The following is a 24,341-nucleotide window of genomic DNA, read 5'->3' as shown; positions in this document are numbered from 1 at the left end:
TTCAAATTGGGCTAATAAGTTGCCGTATATGGACTGTGTGCTGGGGAGTGAACGGTTTGTTTAGACACTTTAACTGTGATATATATTATATATCAAATTCGTTTGAAGTGCAGAAATGTTTGTTTTTCTATGATACCGGCTCTTTAAGTGCATCTCATTACTGCACTGATTGTCCTGTATTTAAATGCGTGAACCATAGATGGAGGGAACAGGATTCAGTTTCAGTCTTCGTTAATTAGGGGGGGGTCGTGTGTGTGTGTGTGGAGGGGGCCGGGAGGGGGACTGAATCATGTCCTTCAGTGTTACAGGTCACAGTCTGAGACTCCAGCCGTCTCACTTCAATCTCCATAAACCCCCATGAGGCCTGTTAATAATTTGCCTTTGGACACTCATCACTATTACTTATTAATATTAATCTCTCTCTCTCTCCCTCTCTCTCTCCCTCTCTCTCTCTGTTTTTTCTCTCTCACCCTTCTCTCTCTCATTCTCTCTCCCTATCTATCTCTTTCTTTCTGTCTTTTTTCTCTCTCTTTCACCCTTTTCTTTCTCTTTCTCTTTCTCTCAGTCTGTTTTTTCTCTTTTACTGTCTTTCTCTCTCTCTCTCTCTCTCTTTTCTCTCTCTCTCTCACCCTTCTCTCTCTCTCTGTCTTTTCTCTCTCTCTCTCTCACCCTTCTCTCTCTCTCTGTCTCTCTTTTCTCTGTCTTTTTGTTTCTATTCTCTCTCTCTCACACTCTATCTATCTCTCTTTCCCTCTTTTTTCTTCATCCCTTTTTTCTCACTCTCCTTTCTCTCTTTCTCTCTCTGTCTCTTTTATTCTCTCTCTCTCACTCTATCTCTCTTTCCCTCTTTTTTCATCCTTTTTTTCTCACTCTCCTCTCTCTCTCTCTCTCTCTCTCTCTCTCTCTCTCTCTCCCTCTGCATTCCTAATTACTTATGGGACATCATCTTCATCTTCTTCTTCTCCTTATTATTATTATTATAAATAGATTCTTATATATTGTCATTATCATAACAAAACCTCGAAACCATGAAATATTAATTTTACAGAAAAAGGAAAACCCATTGTTAACTTTGAAAGGAGGCTAATTTATAATGATGACTTTTTTCTAAGTAATTTTGAAGCATTTCTATTCATACTTTCTGTAATTCTAGTTTAAAAAATTATTATTATTATTATAATTGTATATGTGTATTTGTGGGGTGTACGGTATGTGACCCCACATCCTGCCTTCCTATGCGATCGTATTGCTGTGAGTCTGCTGTCGCCACGAGACGCTCCTCAGTTTAAGATGCAGGAGACGAGGAGCGACTCTCCCTCCAATATTCCTGGATAAGTGATAAGCTGCTCTTGTTTCAGAGAGGGATCAAACCCTGAATATGAGAGCAGGCCGAGAGGCTGTAATTGGTATTCTTCCTTCTCCGGTTACAAATATCCCTCACTCCGCAATCCATTTCCTCTCGGCTTAACGGGAATTCTCTTTCTCTCCTCTCAACTGATACCTCCGTGTTTTCTCCCGACACTGTGACCTTGAGCGTTTCCTTTTGTCTCTCGTAGCACTTTAACAGATTATATTCCTCATAAGAGTTTCACTTGTTTATAATAACATAATTGTAGCTTTCTGTCCTTTAAAGCCCATTTAGTAATAATAATAATAAACTTTATTTATTTACAGCTCCTTTCATACATTTAAAATGCTGCTTAATGTGCTTTACAATTAGAAAGAATGTAATAAAAATTCTAGATGAAGGATTTCGTCCCTAAATGCATTATAAACCACTCAAGAATTTGAATTTTTTCATGATATGTGTCGTTGGGAACGAGCTTTACACATACAGTAAACATCAATGCTGTATTATGACTTATATCACCTTTATTAGAGAAATAAAAACATATTTTCCATTATACAGCTGTTTTTGAGAAATGCATCATATTAAAATTTGATGCAAATGCATACACAGCGTTTTGATATAAAAACCCTTAAAATATAAATAATTCTAATATAATTAAATTATAATAAAATTAATAATAAAGCTAAAACAGTAGTAACAAGTGGTTGAATTTCAGAAAAAAATATAAAATGCAATAAATAAAATTTAGAAAAATAATTGCTGATAAAATGCCAGCAGATGCAACAAATATTTAAAAAAATAGAGAAAACAAAACTAAAAAGATGCTTTTTGGGTCATTTTTTCTTACCTTTTTATTAAATAAAGAGTTTGATGTGATTATGTAACTACAAATAGTATGCAAACAACGTTCAATATGTTTTAGTCCATACATTCCATATATAGAAACGTGACATAAATATGTAAATCCATCTATTCAGCCTGCGGCACTTTAGCTCAGCCCGCTCACACTGAGTTATAGTTATAAGGAGTGTTTCAGCCCAGACTGCTTTGTGAAAGAGGCACAGTCAATCAGAGCAGAGCTCATTTACATACACTATATGGACAAAAGTATTGGGACACACCTCTTAATTACTGAATTCAGGTGTTCATTCAGTCTCGTTGACACAGGTGTATAGAATCAAGCAGTTAGCCATGCAGTCAGCCTTTACACACATTAGTGAAAGAATGGGTCTGAAGAGCGTGGTGCTGTAACAGGATGCCACCATTACAAGAAGTCAGTTTGTGAAATTTCTTCCCTCCTAGATTTTCCACGATTAACTGTGAGTGTATTATTGAAAAGTGGAAGCATTTAGGAACCACAGCAACTCAGCCACGAAGTGTCAGACCACGTAAAGTTACAGAGCGGGTCTCTGAGTTCTGAGGAGCATAGAGCATAAAAGTCACCAACGCTCTGCTGATCAATAACTGCAGAGTTCAAACCTCCTCTGGATCAACATCAGCACAAAAACTGCACCGGGAGCTTCATGGCAGGGTTTACATGGCTGAGCAGCTGCATGCAGGCCTTACATCACCAAGCACAATGGCAAGCGTTGGATGGAGTGGAGTAAAGCATCGCCACTGGACTCTGGAGCAGTGGAAACGTATTCTGTGTAGTGACCAATCAGCTTCTCTATCTGTCAGTCTGATGGACGAGTCTGGGTTTGGTGAATGCCAGGAGAACGTTACCTGCCTGACTGCACTGTGCCAGCTGTAGAGTTTGGTGGAGGAGGGATGATGATATGGGGCTGTTTTTCAGGGGTTGGTGTAGAACCCTTAGTTCCAGTGAAGGGGAATCTTAATGCTTCAGCACCAAGACATTTTGGACAACTGTACACTTCCAACTTTGTGGGAACAGTTTGGGGAAGAACCTTTCCTGTTCCAGCATGACTGAGCCTCAGTGCACAAAGCAGCTCCATAAAGGCCTGACTGGGTGAGTTTGGTGTGGAAGAACTTGACTGACCCTCACAGAGCCCTGACCACAACCCCATCACACACCTTTGGGTTGAACTAGAACAGAGGTTCTCTCGTCCAACATCAGTGTCTGACCTCACTAATGCTCTTCTGGATAAATGGGCAGAAATTCCCACAGACACTCTCCAACATCTTGTAGAAGCTTCCCAGAAGAGTTGAAGCTGTTAGAGCTGCAAAGGGGGACCAACTCCATATTAATGCCTATGGATTTAGAATGGGATTCATAAAAGCTCCTGTAGGTGTGATGTGGAGGTGTCCCAATACTTTTGTCCATATAGTGTTGATCAGTCTTAAAGGCACAGTAACACAAACAGCCTGTTTAATTCTAAGGGATAAAGGTTAGAAAACGGTCATGTAAACATTAATTTTGACTGTTTTTGGTACATAAAAGTGGAACAAATAAGAAAATACAACAAAACAAAGAAAATGTGCCCTTTAAATTAGTCTGTAAGGCAAACAGTCAGATCATTTCATCGATCTGGAACACTCTGATGAAAAAGGCTGGAAAGTAAACTGCAACAACCTTCACTTATTGAGTGGTTTTATAGTTATTACGTGAAAGCATTGTTCTCCAGCCGTGGGTTCCGTGTGGACGCTGGGTTTTTGTGATAGCATTCATTAAAACTGCCGTCTACAACCTTCTAAAACTCAATTGTCTCGTCTCGTCTCGTCGGATGAATGCGAGTCGGGCTTGAGAGACGTCACAAATGACTTTCCTCCGGAAGCCCGCTCTTTTTCATTCTCGTATCTTGCCTTATTTCTCTCCCTCTTCAGTTTTCCCTCTCCCTCTTCACCTCCGCGATGCCCTCTCCGCCGTCCTTTTGATTCCGGGGCCGGCTTTATCATTCCTACGATGAGGGGAAGAAAGCAATTCAATAGAGTTCAATAGGACTGGAGACTCTCAAAGGGGAAACAAACCATAAATTCGATTTTATAGCTATAAAAGGAGAGTAATAAAATTGAATTAATAATGGATGAGGCCTTGGCTCGCGGCGAGCACGTGGATTCCTTCGGATCCAGTCTCAAATCAGAGAAACAGAGCAGGCCATTTGTTTGCGTTGTACCGGCGGTGGTGTGTTTTCTCTGGAGAGACGCTGATGTTGATTTGAACTCCGAGTCCAAAAGCTGGATCCCACGCGCTCTGCGTCGATATGCTGAAGTGCGTTTTTCCAGCCTTGAGAGGGCCGTGTGGTGTCTAAGCCTTTTTCTCTGCACACACTTGAATTGGATGCTAAAATGAAAGAGATGTGCTCGTTAGCTGGTTAGCTGAATGGATCTGACCTTCCTGTAAAAAGCTGGAGCTTTTGAAAGCAGAGCTTTATAGCTGTGAAGTTGTGAGGCTACAAAGGAGCATCATTCTCTCTTTTTTCTTTCCACTCTCTCTCCATCTGCGCCTCAGCTTTGCTCTGCTCACGCTCCCGAACTGCAGGGACGTGGGTTTGAGTCGCTGATGATAAAATCAGGCACAGATTTGTTCAGACAAATAAGGAGAACCAGCAACAAACTTTCCGCATAATTAAACAGTTAAGCTGTAAACAAAGTGGTTCAGAGTGGTTTGGTGTGAAACGCTCTGTTCTAGAGAAACTTACCGAGTCAGAACTGTTCACAGTGGTGGTGATAGGAACCAGACGTCCACCTCTAAAAGCTCCCTCACAGAAAGTTCCTACATGAAATGGTTATGAATTCACTGCCTGATGACTGAGACGCTGTTTTATGATAGTTTTGAGAAGATTTTGGCCCTAAACTCCATTCATGGTGGAGGGATACATAATATGCAGGGCGCTGTGAGGCAAATAGAAAACCTATTATTCCAGATTTTCCACTATTTTCCATCATCAACATTCCATATAAACTCAGAAGACTCGTGTAGGTTCACTGGTGGTTTTAGATAGTAAATAAAATGTCTATATTTGTGTTGTAATTTACAAGTACTTGCCTATTTGGCAAACGGGCTCACATATTTGTGGTAATTATAAGAAGTGTTTCTGCCCTTTTTTAATGAGAGACAATCAGAACAGAGTTCATTTACATATGTCTTAAAGGCACAGTAACAAAAACAGGCTGTTTAATTTAACCTGTTAACTTTTGCCTGAAACGTCATACCCAAAGTAAAGGCAGTGCTGTTGCTACATCCTCTGGGGTACAGTCATGATCTTGGTCTAATTTGAAAGGAAACACTCTTCAGTTCTTTTCCAACCATCAGAATAACTGGATGAATTTCTGACACAGAGTAACAGAGTCCAGAATGGAGGAGTTTATTTCCTCCTGGCTCATAGATCTCTAAACTGATCTCTGACTCTTGCCGTGTTATCAGACCACATGTTTTGGATTATGGTGTCTCTGTGGAGGCAGCGAGGCTTTGAAGGTGAGGACACACAGATTTGCTGGCGTTTGCTCATTTGGTGCTCATGGTGCAAATGAGACGATCGTAACTGCTGTGAATAAAGGATCATAAAATGGTTGCAGGAATTGAACCCAGAGATTTCCGGCTCTCTAATGATATATTGCATCACTGTATTGCTGGACGAATTGATGCATAAAAATTATGTTCATAAAACGGAAAGTTCCAGGAAAGAACCTGTTTTTTGTTTAAACTGAGGGGCACCTTATGTTTTTAACTAAAACTAGGTTGGTCAGCTAGCTAACAGACTAAAACGTAGCTAACAGCCTAAACAACTCCATCATTAATATCACAGGCTTGAATTAAAGTACTGACAGTGTGATTAACTGCAATATAAAGTCTAAAGAAGGTCACTCGAATGTCTTAAATGCTGTCTGTGTTTCAGTCAGAAGTCATGTCAAACCCAGACTGAATCCCAAACGGCCCTGTACTCCCTAAATAGTGTTCTAGCTATGGAGGTTTAGAAATTCTAGCCTCTACAGCCAAACAGTGCATCATTTATCAAGTGTGGATGAGTCTGAATCCCAAATGACTGTTTCTTAGCTGTATTTTGCTCTGTTGGGCTGCAGGATCCAGTATTTAAACTCCTACGTAGTGCACTATGTAGGGAGCAGGGAGCCGTTTGAGATTGAGCCCCAGCGTGAGAAGAGGGCGCCACTGGATTGGTGTTAAATACGACTCGTGGTGGTGATTTAGTGACCAAAAGTACTAATAAACTGAAAGTTCAAACGTTCTCCTCATTCAGCGATCGATGGTTGAATACCATTCTCTAAAGGAACTACATTTCTTACTTGTTTATGTCAATTATTATTATTAATAACAAATAATTTTCTGAAAAATTATGTTTTATCATATTTTATGTTAATAAATAATAATATAATAATAATACTAAAACACAAAAAGGGTCATAAGTAGACCTCTCATGAGAAAAATATAGGAGATGGGCCCTTTAAAGATCATTGCACAGACTGTATTTGTGTACTATGTGGAGCTGTTCAGAGTGTTTCTGTTCAGACACCTCTGAACGGCCGCTGTTGTGGGCAGAGTCGCTTCATGCCTCATTGACAATGAATGCAGAGATGTAGCTACATGAGTAGCGCTCAGAAATCCAGGGGCATGTATGAGGGAGCTGTGACTCAGCTGCAGTGAGGCTTCCTGTGGAGGATTAACCTACATACAGTCCAACTTTCTGAGCCACTTTCTCAATCTTTTTTGAACCTGGACTGGATTTAACAGTCTGGACTAAGCGAATTAAACCTTCCAAGAAAGCATAGCATGATGGTCTAGAGAAACCAGAAGGCAGAATTCATGCACTAGATCTCCATCAAGTGAAGAGTTGTGTGTAATTTAACTCTATTGTAGCTTCAAAGAAGATTTTTGAGAGAAAATCTTATGCTGCACATTTCCTTTTGGGAAACTGGTTTGGGTTGAAGTGAGACATCATGAGTGGCACCAGCCGTACATCATAATAACACAGGTGTAATCTACTCTGTTTCTAAGAGCGATTAAACTCTTGCGAGCTGTTGGGCCAAAATATGGTAACATTTATCATGAATGTTCCCTCTTTTTCATGCATTTAGTACATAGTTACAAATGAAAGACCACCAATAACCTTCAAAAGGGTTAAGTTTCTGCATAACTAAAAGGTTAAGATGCAAACAAAGTCATTCAGAGAGGTTTGATGTGAAGAGTCAGAATTGTTCACAGTGGTGGTGATAGGAACCAGACGTCCACCTCTAAAAGCTCCTCACAGAAAGTTATTAAATGAGATGGTTATGAATTCACTGCCTGATGTCTGAGACACTGTTTTACAAAAATTGTGAGAAAATTTTGATCTAAAACATATTTTTGAATCCATTCATGGTGGAGGGATATGTGTAGGGTGTTGTGAGGCGAAATAGTTCCCTTATTATTTCAGGTTTTCCACTATTTTCCATCATCAACATTCCATATAAACTCAGAAGACTCGTGTAGGTTCACTGGTGGTTCTGGATAGTAAATAAAATGTCTATATTTGTGTTGTAGTCATGGCGACCCCTGGTTCCTATCATCACCACTGTAAAGACATCTGAACCATTTCACACCAAACCCCTCTGAATCACTCTGATTACACCTCACACACTGAACTATGCAGGAATTTTGAAAAATTGGTGGAATTCCCCTTTAATTTGGCACTGGGGGAGAGAGAGAGAGAGAGAGGTTTGGCTCAAACCATTAACAGCTCATATTCACTTTGTTTATGTGTGGTAGAAACCTACAGCAGTAGAGCAGCAGCGTCCATTCTGAAAATAACGTCCAGTCACTAACTTCCACCCTGAATGCTGACTGTCCAGGGTCACAGACCTCCACTCCACCCAGCAAGACATCCGACCTTTGACCTGCCACTCGCTTAATGAGAGAGGAGCAGCAACATAATCTGTCATTTTGCTGTTTTTGCAGCTGAAGCTGTGAAATCTGTACCTGTGAGAATCTGTTCAGACTGACCTCAGCAAAATCTGAGTGCATGCCCTGTAGAGCAGGCGTTCCTAAATATTTGTGCCATCTGAGCCCCTGATTCCACTCATTATTCAACATTTCATCATTTAGATGTAAACAGAGTCTTTCAGAGTGGTTTGGTGTGAAATGAGTTCACAGTGGTGGTGATAGGAACCAGACATCCACCTCTAAAAGCTCCCTCACAGAAAGTTACTACATGAAATGGTTATGAATTCACTGCCTGATGACTGAGACACTGTTTTATGATAGTTTTGAGAACTTAAACTCCATTCATGGTGGAGGGATACATAATATGCAGGGTGCTGTGAGGCAAAATAGTCCCCAAAGAGGACATATTATTTCAGATTTATTATTATTTTCCCATCATCAACATTCCATATAAACTCAGAAGACTCGTGTAGGTTCACTGGTGGTTCTGGATAGTAAATAAATTGTCTATATTTGTGTTGTAGTCATGGCGACCCCTGGTTCCTATCACCACCACTGTAAAGACATCTGAGTCTCTACACTGAACCAGCAGTGTCATCCTTCTGTCTACAGCTAATCATCACCACTTTATTGCTTCTCGCAACAAGAGGATGACTACATATCAGGTTTATTTTAGAAGTGTTTATTAGCTGTTTTATATATATGTGTGTAAGGTGGCAGATGGTGTGTGATACTGGTGGGTATTTCAGTGCTGTAGCTTTTGCTCTCAGGCCCAAATTGGGTCCCTCTGTATTTGATTGTGAAGTGTAAAGCCAAAGCAAACTGTAAATTGAAATTCAAAAGCCCATCTTAGCAAGTTTAATAAGTAGCAAATGGACTAAATTTGCTCCTCACAAATCTCAGATAGTTCAACCTGCATTATATAAAATAATATTTATGAGTTGGGAAAATAAAAACAAATAAGTTCCGCGAGCCTGAGTTCTCGTTGAATTCTCCTTCAGTGTGCTCACCATCATATATTCATACACTCAGGGAAGAGGTCCGAAGCAAAACCTACGTTACGAAATGTTTTTGGCATGCAATTACACATTTCCACCAGAGAGGTCCAAATCCCCAAAACTTACAAAATGCAGCTTTAACTTTAGTTATATTATACAACAGTTAGTTCCGGCCACGCAAGCTGATTGGTTGAGAAGCATTTTAATCATGCTGTTATTTCGCCATAACATCACTGGTTTTTCACAAACACTGTATCACTCTGCTGAGACGCCCAAATGGCTCAAGCCATTCAAACATTTTTACTTCTTACTTTGCCACAAACAGAAAATGGACACTTTTAAGATCACATTTGACCGACAGCCGATTTGGTCAGACTCTGAAGATGAGCCGACACTAAATTCCCAAACTGTCATCACTGAGCAGCTTTTCAGTCGGCAGCTGAGACAGAAGAGCAGCTAAACAACCTGGAATCAGCCAGAAATGAACCCAACACCATTCGCCAAACTAAATGGGCTGTAAGATGCTTTACAGACTGGCTGGAACAAAACAACATTAATATTGATCTGGCAAAAACTGACAAAACTGAGCTAAACTTGATATTGCGGCAGTTTGATGGCTCAGTCCGATTTGGTCAGACTCTGAAGATCAGACTACACGAATGGTATTGGGTTCATTTCTGGCTGATTCCAGGTTGTTTAGCTGTTCTTCTGTCTCAGCTGCCGACTGAAAAGCTGCTCAGTGGTGATGACAGTTTGGGAATTTAGTGTAAGGAGCTGGAGAACGAACTGCCGGCTGTGCAGCGAGTGGGCGGAGCTCGTTACTCTGACGTAGCAACAAGCTGCTCGTTAAGGAACTATAATTTGGTGAAGGAACTGCGAACATTAAAACATATTAAACGCCGCGTTCACGACCCAGTTTATTAATTTATTACTGTATTTATTTAACTGTTGTATAAAACCAATAGAACACTCGAGGAGTGTGTTATCGCCAATAACATCACGGCTGTGATTTGGTTACAGGCACAAGCCAAAGGCTAATTGCTTTTGATACTTTCAGATAGTTGTAATAACTGATTGTTTTGCTTTTGAAGATGCTGCTTATTTGCTGGTAACCACTTCACTTAACCCGCTTAGCTAGCTAGATTGCTAATGCTAACATGACAGCTGCTTGTGTTGTGATTGTTCTGCATTGTTTGCCTGCTGTTATTGCAAACTACGTAGGACAACTAATGAAAAATATTAGCCACCACGTTGCAGATTATATCAAGTGGTCTTACAATTACAATAGCATTGATATAAGTTTAATTCACTTTTACCTCACTTTTTACTTCACTTCAAGATCACTTCTTTATTTTTACTTCTTTATTTATCTCCCAATGGAATCATTTCACTTGATGAAATCACTTAAAACAAGAAAAATGTCTATAAACAGGTTCAGCAGTCTTGTAATGTTCTCAAATCAGCCTCATAGTGAGAAATATTCCATATAATGCCTAATTTAATGTGTGTTCACTTGCCAAGAGATAATTTTATGCAGTGTAATATTGCTAGCTAGTGGAATAACTGTGTCTGTCACATGCAAATTAGATTATTTTCAATTACCCTGTGTATGGAAATCATGTTTTATGCCACTTGCACAACCCAGCTAGCTTCGGCGTGCAAAGCCAGCCTTTCGGCTACATGCTAAAAAGGAGCAGAGCCTCAGATTTGGCCCCTTTCTGCACTGAGCCCACCAGGTATTCCTCTTTTGGGCCTTATGAACTTGGTCTCTTACCGAAACCCTGGAGTATGCCTTTCATTCCCAGCCCAGTATGACTAAGAGAGGGAGAGAGAGAGGGGTGAGAGAGAACTAGAAAGAAGGGCTCGGGGCCAGAGATGTACTTTAAGTCATAACAGAGGGCCTGTACGTGATGGATGATCCGAAAGCCCTTTTAATAAGCAGCAGAAGTCTATGAATGCCTCTGTGCCGCGTAAAATACGGTGATGTCAGAACAAGCGACTCGTCGAGCTTGGCGTCGGAATTAAAACCCGGCCGTGTTTGTTCTCAATCAGAGCCGATTGAAGCCGGCCCCGGGCCTTTTTAATATAGAGGGAGGGAGATTTATGCACACATCAAAGTGATTTGCTAGACGTCTGACATTGCTGTAAGCCCTCGCAGTTCCACCGTGGAGCGAAACGCGGCCTACAAACAGCCTGACAGCCCAACATCAAAAACATACAGCGAGAGAGAGAGAGAGAGTTTTGTCGACTTGCCGCAACTCACTGACTCAAAACAGGACAAAGTTTTGTGCTTTTGGAGAAAAAATAAGCTTTGTAACTATCTCCCCTGACTTCTCAGCGGTGAGCCATTCTACTTCTACTTTATCTGATTAAAATCAGTCCTCCAGAGTAGTTGGTGAGCTGCGTGTCCACGTCGGTCAGTAAAATGGATCAGCACATGGAAGCGGAGATTTTACTGTGTTTCCTATCACTGCATAAAAGAAGCTCTGCTGCCTTTATTGTCGGATGCACTGCAGGAGTTTCCGAGCACTTATTATTAATCTATTTCATTAGAGTAACAATAAAAGGACCCTGATGTGTGAAGTATATTCATATTCATGTGTTTGCTTGCTCAGAGTGGTAGTTTGTGAAAAAAAAGAACCTTACAAATGGTTTACATGCCCACAAACAGAGAGATTCAGAGTGGTTAGGTGTGAAATGGTTCAGATGTCTTTACAGTGGTGGTGATGGGAACCAGGGGTCGCCATGACTACAACACAAATATAGACATTTTATTTACTATACAGAACCACCAGTGAACCTACACGAGTCTTCTGAGTTTATATGGAAAGTTGTTGGTGGGTAAAATAGTAACAAGTCTGTAAAAAAAAGGTTTTTAGGGACTATTTTGCCTCACAGCACCCTGCATATTATGTATCCCTCCACCATGAATGGATTTTAAGGCCAAAATCTTCACAAAACTATCATAAAACAGTGTCTCAGTCATCAGGCAGTGAATTCATAACCATTTCATGTAGTAACTTTCTGTGAGGGAGCTTTTAGAGGTGGACGTCTGGTTCCTATCACCACCACTGTGAACAGTTCTGACTCGGTAAGTTTATCTAGAACAGAGCGTTTCACACCAAACCACTCTGAACCACTCTGTTTACATCTTACACTTTAATTTTGCATCTTAGAATTAATTTTGAGGTGTAAAACACACCGATCTGAAGGTGGAGCCTGAACTGCATCAACTGCATCATTTGGAATGTTTTGGTTTGATTTTGTTGAAAATAGATGCGCTAAGAACATTTATTGTTTATATTCCACTGCTGAGTAAATGTTCTTTGCTTTTTAAATATTTCCAGTTTTTTATTTCTCTGCCTATTTTTTCAGTGTAATGCCTGAGAAAGGCAAGGACTCTCAGCTGGTTTTATTTGTGTAAATCTGGTTAAAAATAGCTCGACTGACAGTTTTGCCACCCTCTAATTTGCTCCTTATTTAGGAGTGGGGGGTCGTGGGAAACGGGGGGAGGGAGCGGAGAAGTCACGAGGGAAATCTTCCAGCAAAGGGAAAGCAAACTGCAGACGTTTCCCATAATGCCCATAATGTTTTCTGCTTTTTTTCCCCTCTTGCTTTCTTCTATAATCGTTCACATATGACTGCGGGTTAATGCAGAACAGAGAGCCACTGATTGACCGCAGATACGAGAGTGAGAAGTGGAGCGATACGTCGGTGAAAGATTGAGATACGTGTTATCTCCCGAGTGTCTCACGAACACCTACGATTCTCTGGCTGTCCCGAACATTCCCGACAGCAATTTCTCGCTTTGTTTATCTAGGTCATTACTCGTGCGCGCCTTATAATGCATGGCGTTAAAGCGTAATTTGCGAAGGCGTTAGAGTGGAATATAAAGCGCGACTCATTTATCTTACAAATGGCACAGCATAAACGAAAACCGCCATCGCCGGGACGACAATATTTCAGCCTCCTTTATTCATAAGGCCTCACACCTTGCATTTCAATGAGCCTTCAGGATGCAGCGCAGCTGTAAATGTCTCATTTCTTCCGCTTTCCATCTCAGCTTTCTCCTCAGGACAAAAGCCAGGCCTTGAGGCTCGCTCAGTCTGCCTGGCTCTCTCTGATGGGAGCACGTGTTGGTGGCACTTTGAGGTGTTGCTTGAGAAGATTCCAGATAAAAAAAACACCGTCACAGCTGTCGAGGCCCCGTCAGCTCTGCTAGTTTAGCGCCCCTGTTCCCCACAGTGCTGTCGAACAGCGCAGTGTTGATCCACAACCATCTGCTCTTCTCCACAACCTCATACGCTGCTGATGTGAACTCACACGTCCTAAAAAACACTGTGACGAGGCGACGAAGGCAGCTCTGTAAAGGTGATTATATCCACCCGTGCAAAGTGTTCAACAACACGTGTTTTCACCACACAGTCATACGTGAGTCGTTCTCCATCTGGAGTGGGAATTCAGGTGGATACATCTTTGAAAAATCAGCTTCTTTCATCCCAAAACTAAACCTTAAAACATCTCCTATTATCATATAAGCAGAAAGGAGCTTAATTCCAAACATATTTTACAGTCACTGGTGAATATGGTGTAACACCAGTGACAGTGACTCCAGTTTATTCTGGTTAAAACTGAGGATTTTGTAAACTGGCTGACTTGTTGGCTGATCAGGTGACCTTGTGTAACTATTTAAAATCAGTGATAAAAATGATGATTTGGCATTATTTTGACAAAATATTAATCACTCAGCCATTAAAGCATGTAACACTGGTGACACATAGAAGTTATGAGCTGCCTGATAAACAGAATTATTAATAAATTAATGAAATAAAGTGAGCGAGTGTGACTCGATTTCTCATGCCTTGAGATGCTTCCTCTCTGATGAGCCTCGACCCAAAGAAGCAGATTAATAGAGCTGAAAATACTGTGCTAAAACAACACTGATAACACCAGTGACCAAAATCTCTGTGACTAATAGTTTAAAGAAAATACATATTTTTATACATATTTTTAAACGTAGTATAACATTAATGATATAAAAAGTAAAGATGAATTTGTTTTATACAAACTCCGAGGTTAAACCTCTTAAAATATTGTTTTATATTAGAAAATGGTTTCTCAAATGTTAAAAAATTGGTTTTGTGATGAGCTGTTTTACAGATGTAGAGCGAATGTGAAACAGAATAAAAAGAGAAAAATCAGAGAATCAGAAGGGAAAAGTGTTATTTAAACTTAGGTCGACTGTGTAAATGTACATACTGACTTTTGGAGCTGTGTCTGATATTTTAAGTATCTTTTTAAGCTCTGCAACCTTTGTGACACGGTTTCCCACACCCCCCAATTTACACATTTTGCTGATTTTCTAGCTGAAACATATTTGCTGAGTTGAACACGTTGCAAAACATAAAGTGTGCCAAAACTTTTGCCCATATTTTATGTCTTATTTTCCCCAAAAATGGTAAATTCAGCAAATAAACAGTAATTGTGCATTAAAATGTGCAGAAGTGTGTTTACTGTAGAAGACGTTTTCACTTCATCAACACAGCATGTAATTTGACCAGGGGCGTGCGCACTTTTGCACAACATTGTCGCTTTACTCTAAGCTGCTAAAACTGCTTTTGTAGTGCAAGCAGTATCTGGTTAAGATGTAATTCAGAGTGGTTTGGTGTGAAATGCTCCATTCTAGAGAACCTTACCGAGTCAGAACTGTTCACAGTGGTGGTGATAGGAACCAGACGTCCACCTCTAAAAGCTCCCTCACAGAAAGTTCCTACATGAAATGGTTATGAATTCACTGCCTGATGAAGATTTTGGCCTTAAAATCCATTCGTGATGGAGGGATACATAATATGCAGGGTGTTGTGAGGCAAAATAGTCCCCAAAGAAAACTTATTATTTCAGATTTTCCACTATTTTCCATCATCAACATTCCATATGAACGCAGAAGACTCGTGTAGGTTCACTGGTGGTTCTGGATAGTAAATGTCTATATTTGTGTTGTAGTCATGGCGACCCCTGGTTCCTATCACCACCACTGTAAAGACATCTGAACCATTTCACACCAAACCACTCTGAATCACTCTGTTTACATCTCACACACTGAGTTATGCAGAAAATTCCTTTTATAAACATAGATCTGAAACCAGGCTGGGGCTTCTTTGCTTCATAGTTACTTTGGAAAGCTGCTGTATGAAAGTGATATAAAGTTAAAACTATGACAGGATCTACTGAGATCCAGTCATAATATTCACCCCCAACATACAACCTCCAACACCCTCCGCTGTCCAGCTGGTCTGTAGAGTGACCAGGCTGAACTCTGAGGCCTCTACCAAGACGGAGTTTTTTCTCTGTATGTGTGAACAAGGTGTAAATCCTTAGAGGTGAAACAGAAATTTTATCTCTCTCTCTCTCTCTTTCTCTCTCTCTCTTTCTTCTCTCTATCCCCCTCTCTCTCTCACTCTCTCTTTTCTCTATCTGCCTCTCTCACTCTTTCTCTTTTTTTCTATCTGCCTCTCTCTCTCGCTCTTTCTTCTCTCTATCTCCCTCTCTCTCTCACTCTCTCTTTTCTCTATCTGCCTCTCTCAATCTCCCTCTCTCACTCTTTCTTTTTTCTATCTGCCGCTCTCTCTCTCTCTCTCTCTATCTGTCTGTCTCTCTCTTGCTCTCTCTATCTTCCTCTCTCTCTTTCTCTTTGTCTTACTCTTTCTTTTATCTGTTTTTCTCTCTTTCTCTTACCCTGCTCTCCTCTCTCCATTTCCTCTTATGTCTCTTTCTGTATCTCTCTATATTTTTCTCTTTCTCTTTTACCTCACTCCTCTCCCTCTTTCACTTTTCTCTCACCCTCTTGTTTTTTCTTTCTCTCCCTCTTCTGTCATTGTCCCCCTGTTCTATCTCTTTCTCCCTTTTCCTCTTCTCTCTATTGCTCTCTCAATATATATTGTTTGGTTCTTTCTCTTTTTTCCTCGCTCCTCTCTCTTTCACTTCTCTCACTGTTGTTTTCTTCTCTTTCTCTCCCTCTTCCCTCATCTTTCTGTCATTGTCTCACTTGTTCTCTCTCTCTCTCCCTTTTCCCATTGTTTTTCTATCTCTCTCCTCCCTCGTTGTCTATCTCTTTTTCTCTATCCTCTCTTTCTCATTTGCTCTTCTTTCTCACTCATTCTCTCTCTCTTTTTCTCTTTCAAATTTGATTAAAGTCATTCAGCCAAGACATGCTAGTTTCTCTAGTTTTAGCGCTGGAGCTACGAGGCTAACTGCATACCTAAAGAATCACTCTCCTCCCTCAAAGCGTGTGGATCTGTTCAGTGATGTGTAACAGACGTGATTACGTGGTTTCGGTCTCTGTGTGACTCACTGTGATCTATAAACATGATTGGTATCAGATATCTGGTAGCTAATTCCAGAAGAAAGTAGCAAATGTTGTTACGGTCACGCTAAACTGATTGCGGTGCCTCAGGACTGAGCCTGAGAGCCGGCGGATTAACGCCAGGCTGAAGAGTGAACACAAACACAGGCCTGAGGAGCTTTAGAGACACATCAGCTCTTCACTCCTCACTTCAGCACTCAGGAAGTAAACAAAGCCGTGAGATCATCACCCAGCGAGTCAAACTTTCCGGCCCTTCTCCGTCCCTCAGCCCTGGCTGAGTAAAACTCGGTCCTTTTAGGGGAACGCTGTGTCTGTATCCGATTCTCTCCGTGCTGCGTTATTTGTCATTATTTTCCATTCTGTCACCTGCATCACTTCTTAAAGCGATAGTTCAGTGAAAACCACCGCATTACCCCGAGTGCAGTCCATCAGCCAAGACATGTTTAGTTTCTAAAGTTTGTCTTTAGTCTTTAGTTTTAGCACTGGAGCTACGAGGCTAACGTAGCCAACAAATAATGGAAACCTATACCCCGACATTTAGCATGGTGCTAACTGCTAATACGCCTGTGTGGAGCTGTTCAGTAATAGAGTCATTCTATGGAAACGTCCATTTTTGTGTCTCTAGTGTTTACAGACATATTACACTTGAAAAACATATTAGGATCACAATTTATTTATATTTTAAAATAAAACTGTCATTTTAACGATTACACCTTCTTGAGTTATTAATTTAGCAATATTGGTTTTTAAATCAGTCATATAGAACTCCAAGCACCACAGAAGAGCTCGTCCTCACAGTCATGTGTGAAGGCTGAGGCCATATTTTGAGGTAAAAAACATATTTTTTTGCAATTATAACTGCAATAATCTATACATGACTATGAAATATATGACTTAAATAACATAAAGAAAACAAATGCCAAATAAACATTATAAAACATATAATGAAAGTTGTTCCCAGGAGTCGTGTCACTGGTGTTACTGCGTAACAAAAAATCTCTTATTTTGAAATAAAAGTCACACTGATGACATCACTCGACTTCCTTTTACCTGTTTTCTGAGGATCTATGAAGAAAAGCTCATGGTGAGTCCACTGAGTCTTTCAGTTATCAGAGATTTTCTCATTTAGCTCATGATTTCATATGAAGCTTTTAGCTAAAGTCACTGGTGTGACCGACTTTATTATGAGGTAATTGTGAAAAAATAGAATACAAATGGATTAAATTCCATATTTTAGTGGATTTTCCATGATTGACAACATGTGGTTTGATATTCTGTAGCAGTTATTTAGTAAAATGCATTGTTCATTAAAAATGTCTCTGGTGTTCCTTTATTATGGGTAACACCAATGAGGATCAGTGACACCAGTGACTCCTATGGAGAGACAGAAAAGTGAACGTTTCTGTAGAATGACCCTTAGACCAGATTGTGTGGTTTCTGACACTGTGACTCACTGTTATCTATAAACATGGACAAAGTAGCTCACCAGGAGGTTGTGAGTTCGAGGCCCAGTGACACCACAGCCATCCGTAGCCACAAGTCCAAGACAGCATAACTGTCCTCGCTCTCTCTGGGTGGGTTATGATGGTCCTCCCACCCCCTATCACTTAGCACAATGCTAGCTAGAGGGCATCTTTTAGCTGAGATTACAGAATTAGCAGTTAGCATTCTCCTCCAAGCGTGTTGAGCCCCAACAACACTGTTAGCAGCAGTTTGAAAATATGTGGTGGAGCTTAATGTGTCTCAAAAATATAATACTTCACAAAATTTTTACGACGATATGTCACTATATTTATTTTTTCAGTTGGAACAAAGAAAAAAGAAACCATTAATGCTACATTTAAAAAAATACTATCAAACACAATGATTTTTATTCAATATTTGGCAATAAATGGTGTTAAATGGTACTAATCGTGCTTTCTTTATAATGAAACATGCAGCTGGTCAGTGTCTACAAGTACTGACAATGTACACGTATGTTCAGAAACACGTATTGTATTATGACATAATTTATCACAATAATGATATATTATGATATAATTTATTACAATTATGATATATTGTTTTTAGCTTATGCCTGTAATAACACTAGCAGCCATCCCTGTAATTCATAATTCATTTCTACAGATAACAGTATCCTATATGCGTGTAATGATTCAGTCATGCAGTTCACACCATGCTGATTGGTGGGATATAAGCTTCCTTTACTTGTTAGCAACATTAGCCTTGTAGCTCCAGTGCTAAAACTAATGAAGCAAACTTCAGACATCAAACAGGTCTTGGCTGATTGATTATATTTGGGTAAAGGAGGGAAACTGTAAATTTGATTTTCCACCAAACTATCGCTTTAAACTCTCTCTCAGACAAACAAAAGGGCCGAAGTGAGGTTGTAAAAGGGTGCGGCTCAGCAGTTGTGCTCATTTTCAATCAGCACATGTGCTCTGAATACTGGCACGGTCTGGAGTCACGTCTCACTCGTTCATAAATTCACCCTAAATGAAAACAGAAAAATCAGAAACTGCATAAAAGTCCATTTCCATTTCCAAATCGGTCCTTTGAAAGCCATTCATGCTCATTGAGGTTGAATGGCGCTGTTTTGAGCGCACGGCTCTGTGTAATTGATTTTCAGGCCGTGCTGTGGAGAAGCAGGAGTAAAAAGCTGAGATATCTGAGGAATTCTAAGGACAAAAGCATTAGCCTGCTGGGCCAACAGGGGGCTAGCCACAGTCTGCTCCAGGCTGGACACTGGAAATCTTTACTTGGAGAGTTTTCAGCTGTGAGATTGTCAGTCAGTTCAGTTCAACTTTACTGTTATCATACATGTGTGTACAGTATAATGAAATGTGTTCAGGCCACGCAGCATCACAGAGACCAAAACCTGTGAGAAAAGTTATCACTGCAGTACAAAATATGTGCAAAACCTTTTCACTATAGTAAAAAATCATGTCCAAGCATTATCACTGCAGTGGACAGATACAGTATTTAGCCCCTCATTCATAAGTCTCTAGTGACTCCCCTGGTGCAAACATTATCATTACGGTACAAAAAGTATGTAAAAGTTATGTCTGCAGTGTAAAAGTGTGTAAAAGGGAAAGAGGAGCTACTGAATACTAAGTGTTGCTGCTTTAGTGATACTTTGGAAGTAAGTAAAAGTATAAATTAAAAGAAGAAAACTTCTCAATTAGCTTAAAATTTGCTATAGAAATAAGGCTTCGCTTGAGCATGTGCTGAGTTTACTGGCTACTTAAGCGAACATGTTAGCTTAGAATGTTAGCTTAAATTTACTGGCCCGAAAGGCACGCTTGATAATAATATGAACGCAGTGACTTTAAAAAAGAGCTGTCACGTTTGTTATTCTAAAACAACAATACAGAAAAGACAGAGTAAAAGAACACAGTAGCTGTTTAGCTAAGATTAGGTAGCCAGTCAGCTAATTGCTTCCTCAGGCTGTAAAATGTGGCGAACTTTGATCGTACTGTAAATGCCCCCCTAAAGGGTGAAAAAGTCCAGTATTGTAAAGAGTTTAAAGTAATGATTCATCAGTTTCCACTTCTGGTAAAATTAGGCTAATCAGGCTGAATGCTGGACTGAAACCTTTTACTGAGAGGGATCTCAGCCGGGAGATTGTTTCATGCTTGTGCTTAGATGCTCATGACTTGTGAAGTAAATATAAATGCCTTTTTGTTTGTTTCCTCTTCACTGTGTTTTGATATTTCCCAGAAAACAGTCTCGGTTTATTCTTAGGCTTTGGCCTTGTTTCCGTTTGGATTTGAGGCAGAAACTCTGTGACTGAAGCCCAGGAGTTTACTCGTCTGCTCAGCTATCATCTCAGTCAGCAACACACGCAGTCTTAGTAAGTTGATCTAGGCTTAGTAGGCTAGGCTTGACGGTATACATGGAGAACGTAGTGTTGAACCGATAGTGTATCAGTATAGTTGTCGATACTGGCACTTAAATGCTATATCGGTATCGGTGATACATGTGACTGATAACACAAAGCAGTTTGTGACGCGTGCGTACGCACCAGTAGACAGGACGTAAGAACACGTCGGTAGTGTGGGATGACAAGCAGCCATAAAAATGCTCATGGTAGAATCTGTAACAGCAGTTTTTGGTGTTAAGAACACGCTAACAGGGCTGCTTAGCTGTCACTCGTCTGCCGCTGGTCACTTACAGTCTGAGTTAATGTTATTGAGGAGCTGAAGGAACTCCTGGACTCTCGGCGTAGTGATAGCATTTAGCCTCGTTTTAGCCTTTAGCATAGCAGACCGCTACCTGGGCCTGTGCGCCTACGGTGCGCCTCCGTCTGTCAGCTGTATCACTCAGCAGTGGGGTCTTGCAGCCCTATCACTTCAACCAAGCCAGAAAAACACTGAAATTCGCTGATACTGGCAACATGATCGACGGTAATATTTACTGAACTGACGCTCAGAGATGCTGCACGAGTGAACAAGAGGCACATATGAGACTAATGACTTATTTTGGATGTAAAACAACATTCAGCTCCGTTTTTGAGCCAGAGAAGCTGCTGAGTGCTGATGTGTAAACAGAACTGGTGAAACTGGATACCCAGTTCCACCTTAAATGGTGCAGCAGTTACTTTCAGGTGTTCCAAGCACCAGAATGGATCTGCTAAATGATTACTTAGGGTGCAGTGGAAAAATGTGTTCTAAAAACTTCTTGCTCAATCTTTGTTCTTCAGATTTTCTCCTTTTTGGCTGCTTCTCCTTCTCTCCTTCTTAATGATACGTGGAGTTCATCCTGTAGCCCCTCCCCTCCCCTCCCCGCTGTGTACGAATAGGAGCGCCCCCTGTTGCTGATTGGCTGGAACAGTGTTGTGTTGTTCGGTCCGAACCACTTTGTATATTTCCCGTTTACAGAGTTGGGGCTGTGTACCAACAGCGGATATTTTCCAGCATGCACACAGAGCGGAGAGCTAGCAGATCATGAGGAGACATTTACTAAATCTGATCAAAAAGTATTGGATTAAAATCGAATACTGCACCTTTAAGCACTGATCACAGCAGCTTGGCAGTATTCACCCCACGGTGTTTCATCCTCTGGGGATTTACCTCCCCGCAGGCCGGCCAGGGTCAGGGGGAAAAGTCTGCTCTCTTCAGGCTGAGCGGAATGCTAAATTACACACCGCTCAATCTTAGCTAAATTGTTTGCAACATGAAAGAGAATTCCCGATGAAATAAACATTCAGGATGAATAATTTACTCCTGCACACACTTACGCACTCCTTCCAGCGCTCGGGTGAACTGAGATAAGCACAGATCTCAGGTATTTTTTCAGCGTCCTGCTGTAAAAATCACTAAACAACTCTAAACACTGTTGTTTACATGAACGTCAAACAGAGTGAAAGCGTTCTCCTCTTGTGCTGTTTATCTCAGTGATAAAGGATTTGTTTGGAGTCACGAAGCATAAACAGCTTTGGTGGAAAAGATGTACATAAAATCTGAAAGTTTTTCTTCTCGTTCTGAGAAGTTTTCTGATGACAGAGATGGAATATTTACATACATGCATAATAAATATGAGACATTATTACAGCATATCCAGTGCAAAAGCCAGAGACCATCCTTCATTAATTTAATTTCCAGTCAAAATGACCATTAAATACACGTCATTAATTTTTCAGTAGATATTTCTGTGGATAATAGATATAAGATAATCCGCTTGCATAAAGAAGGAGAAAGTCAAAGAAAACAAAGTGAAAAAAATGGAGTTCAAAAACTGATTAAAAGCTCCAGCGAAAATGTGGCTCCTAACAACCACCTGGAAGACCTGGTCGACCCCAAAACTGCCCCCATCAGATAAACAGCACTTAAAGCTTTCATCTCTGAGAGAGAGGAGAAAATCAAGCTGCTTCAGATCTGAAAACATCCACAGGTGTTTCTGTCCATCCTTCCACTGTGAGAAGACGACTCAGCGATGTGGGTCTGAAAGGATGTGTAGCTGTCAAGAAGAACCTCAATGAGAAAAGGAGACGGACACATCAAACAAAGAAGCTGAACGATGGACTGACCACCCCAGAGTCCAGACCTCAACACCACTGAATGTGTTTGATTACTTCAGTACGGAGCCCGTACTTAGTAGGGCGTGGGAACGAGATAAGTAGTGGCCACAACTTAGGCATCAGAACAAGATAATTAAGTTGTGGCCACGAATTAGTAAGGCATGGGAACAAGATCGCAATGCATGGTCACAACTTAGCAAGATGCAGGATCAAGATAATTGAGTCGTGGCCACGACTTATTAAACCATGGGAACAAGATCCTAATGCGTGGCCACGACTTATAAGGTGTGGGAACAAGACAAGTCATGTCCACAACTTAGTAAGGCATGGGAACTAGATCCTAATATGTGACCACGACTTAGTAAGGTGTGGGAACCAGATCATTCATTTGTGGCCGCGACTTAGTAAGGTGTGGGAACAGGGTAATTAAGCCTTGACCACAGCTTAATAAGGCATGATCTTGTTCCCATGCTAACTCATGGCCACGACGTATTATGTTGTTCTCATGCCTTACTAAGTCGTGGCCACACATGAGGATCTTGTTCCCATACCTTACTAAGTCTTGATCAGAGCACACTGGGCTCATCGGGAGGCGGGGCTTAAAGACACAGGAGCTCTAACAGAGCGTTTCAGACAGAGGGTGAATAGAGATGCACAGCATGAGGAAAATAATGTGTTTTTGGAACATTTAAGTGTAAATCTGTTCTAGTAGAGCCCAAAACATTGAAAATGAACATAATAGGTCCCCTTTAAAAGACCCAAGATGGCATTAGAGCAGTTTAATCCTGGACTATGTTTGTATGTGCTTGTAATTGCGTTTGTCCAGGACTCACTAATCCCAGGATTACATCCAAAACTAATCATTCCTCTGCTTGATTCTTTCTCTCTTTATATCTGCAGGTTTGCTGATTGGCTCTGGATGTGCCCTGTATCCTCTTGGCTGGGACAGTGAGGAGGTCAGACAGACCTGCAGCAACACCTCCAACCAGTTTCAGCTCGGTAAGAAGATCAAACACAGTGACTAGCCTCTTTCTGCAGGCTCTCTAGTGGACATAATGCCAGCAGAGTGGATATTGATGCAGTTTTTTAAATATAATAAAGCACCTTTTCCCTATAACTCCATCATCAGATGTGCTAGGACTCTGTTGTCTCTCTGTGTAAAGTGTTGTTGAGCTGCTAGCGAGCAATGAGGGGTGAAAGGGCAGGGGTGAGAAACCCTTCTGAGAAAAGCAATTCACACCTCTCCACAAAGATGGCAGGGCTGAGATAAAACAGGCCTCAGCTTTCTTCATATCAAACATCCCAGTATAACAAAGTATAAAAATTGTATATTGTATATTGTATGAACATAATAAAAACACTTTTATAAATCTTGACATACCCGCTGACCTACAATGACAAAAATCCAGTTGCTTCCAATTTTGTAAATGATACACATTTCCATTGAAGGCCTTGGGCCTCATTCACCAACCGTTCTTACGAAGAAATTTCTTCTTAAACCCACTTACGCAGTTTTCACGAAGATTCTGATTCACCAAAGTTACTACCACACATTTAACATACTGCTGAATGAAGCCCAATGTTATTGAAAAATAAATGCATAATTTCAGTGAGAGACTGCTGTGAAAGCTTGTTGTTAGAACATTCTAAGATTATTTAACGTATTTCTATATGTTTTACTAGTTTTAAGTTATTTTGTCTAGTCAAAATGTCTAATTCTGCTGGCAGGTAATTGATCTTGTTTTGAAAAATAATGCAGATCATTTTGCTTATTT

At 40.6% G+C, this 24,341-nt stretch overlaps 1 protein-coding gene across 1 annotated transcript in view; it reads left to right on the top strand.

The window, feature by feature from the left end:
• The window catches only part of lhfpl6 (LHFPL tetraspan subfamily member 6), a 59,383-nt gene that overhangs the window by 33,210 nt on the left and 1,832 nt on the right, over positions 1 to 24,341 (top strand). The window contains exon 4 of the mRNA XM_036595724.1: positions 23,467 to 23,565. Coding sequence (XP_036451617.1) covers positions 23,467 to 23,565 — 99 coding nt within the window. The remainder of the gene's footprint in view (positions 1 to 23,466; positions 23,566 to 24,341) is intronic.

This window comes from Colossoma macropomum, unplaced genomic scaffold (genome assembly GCF_904425465.1).
Source record: "Colossoma macropomum unplaced genomic scaffold, Colossoma_macropomum, whole genome shotgun sequence".
Lineage (NCBI taxonomy): Eukaryota > Metazoa > Chordata > Actinopteri > Characiformes > Serrasalmidae > Colossoma > Colossoma macropomum.
Note: the sequence above shows the minus strand (reverse complement) of the source record. Positions and strands in the feature narration are given on the sequence as shown.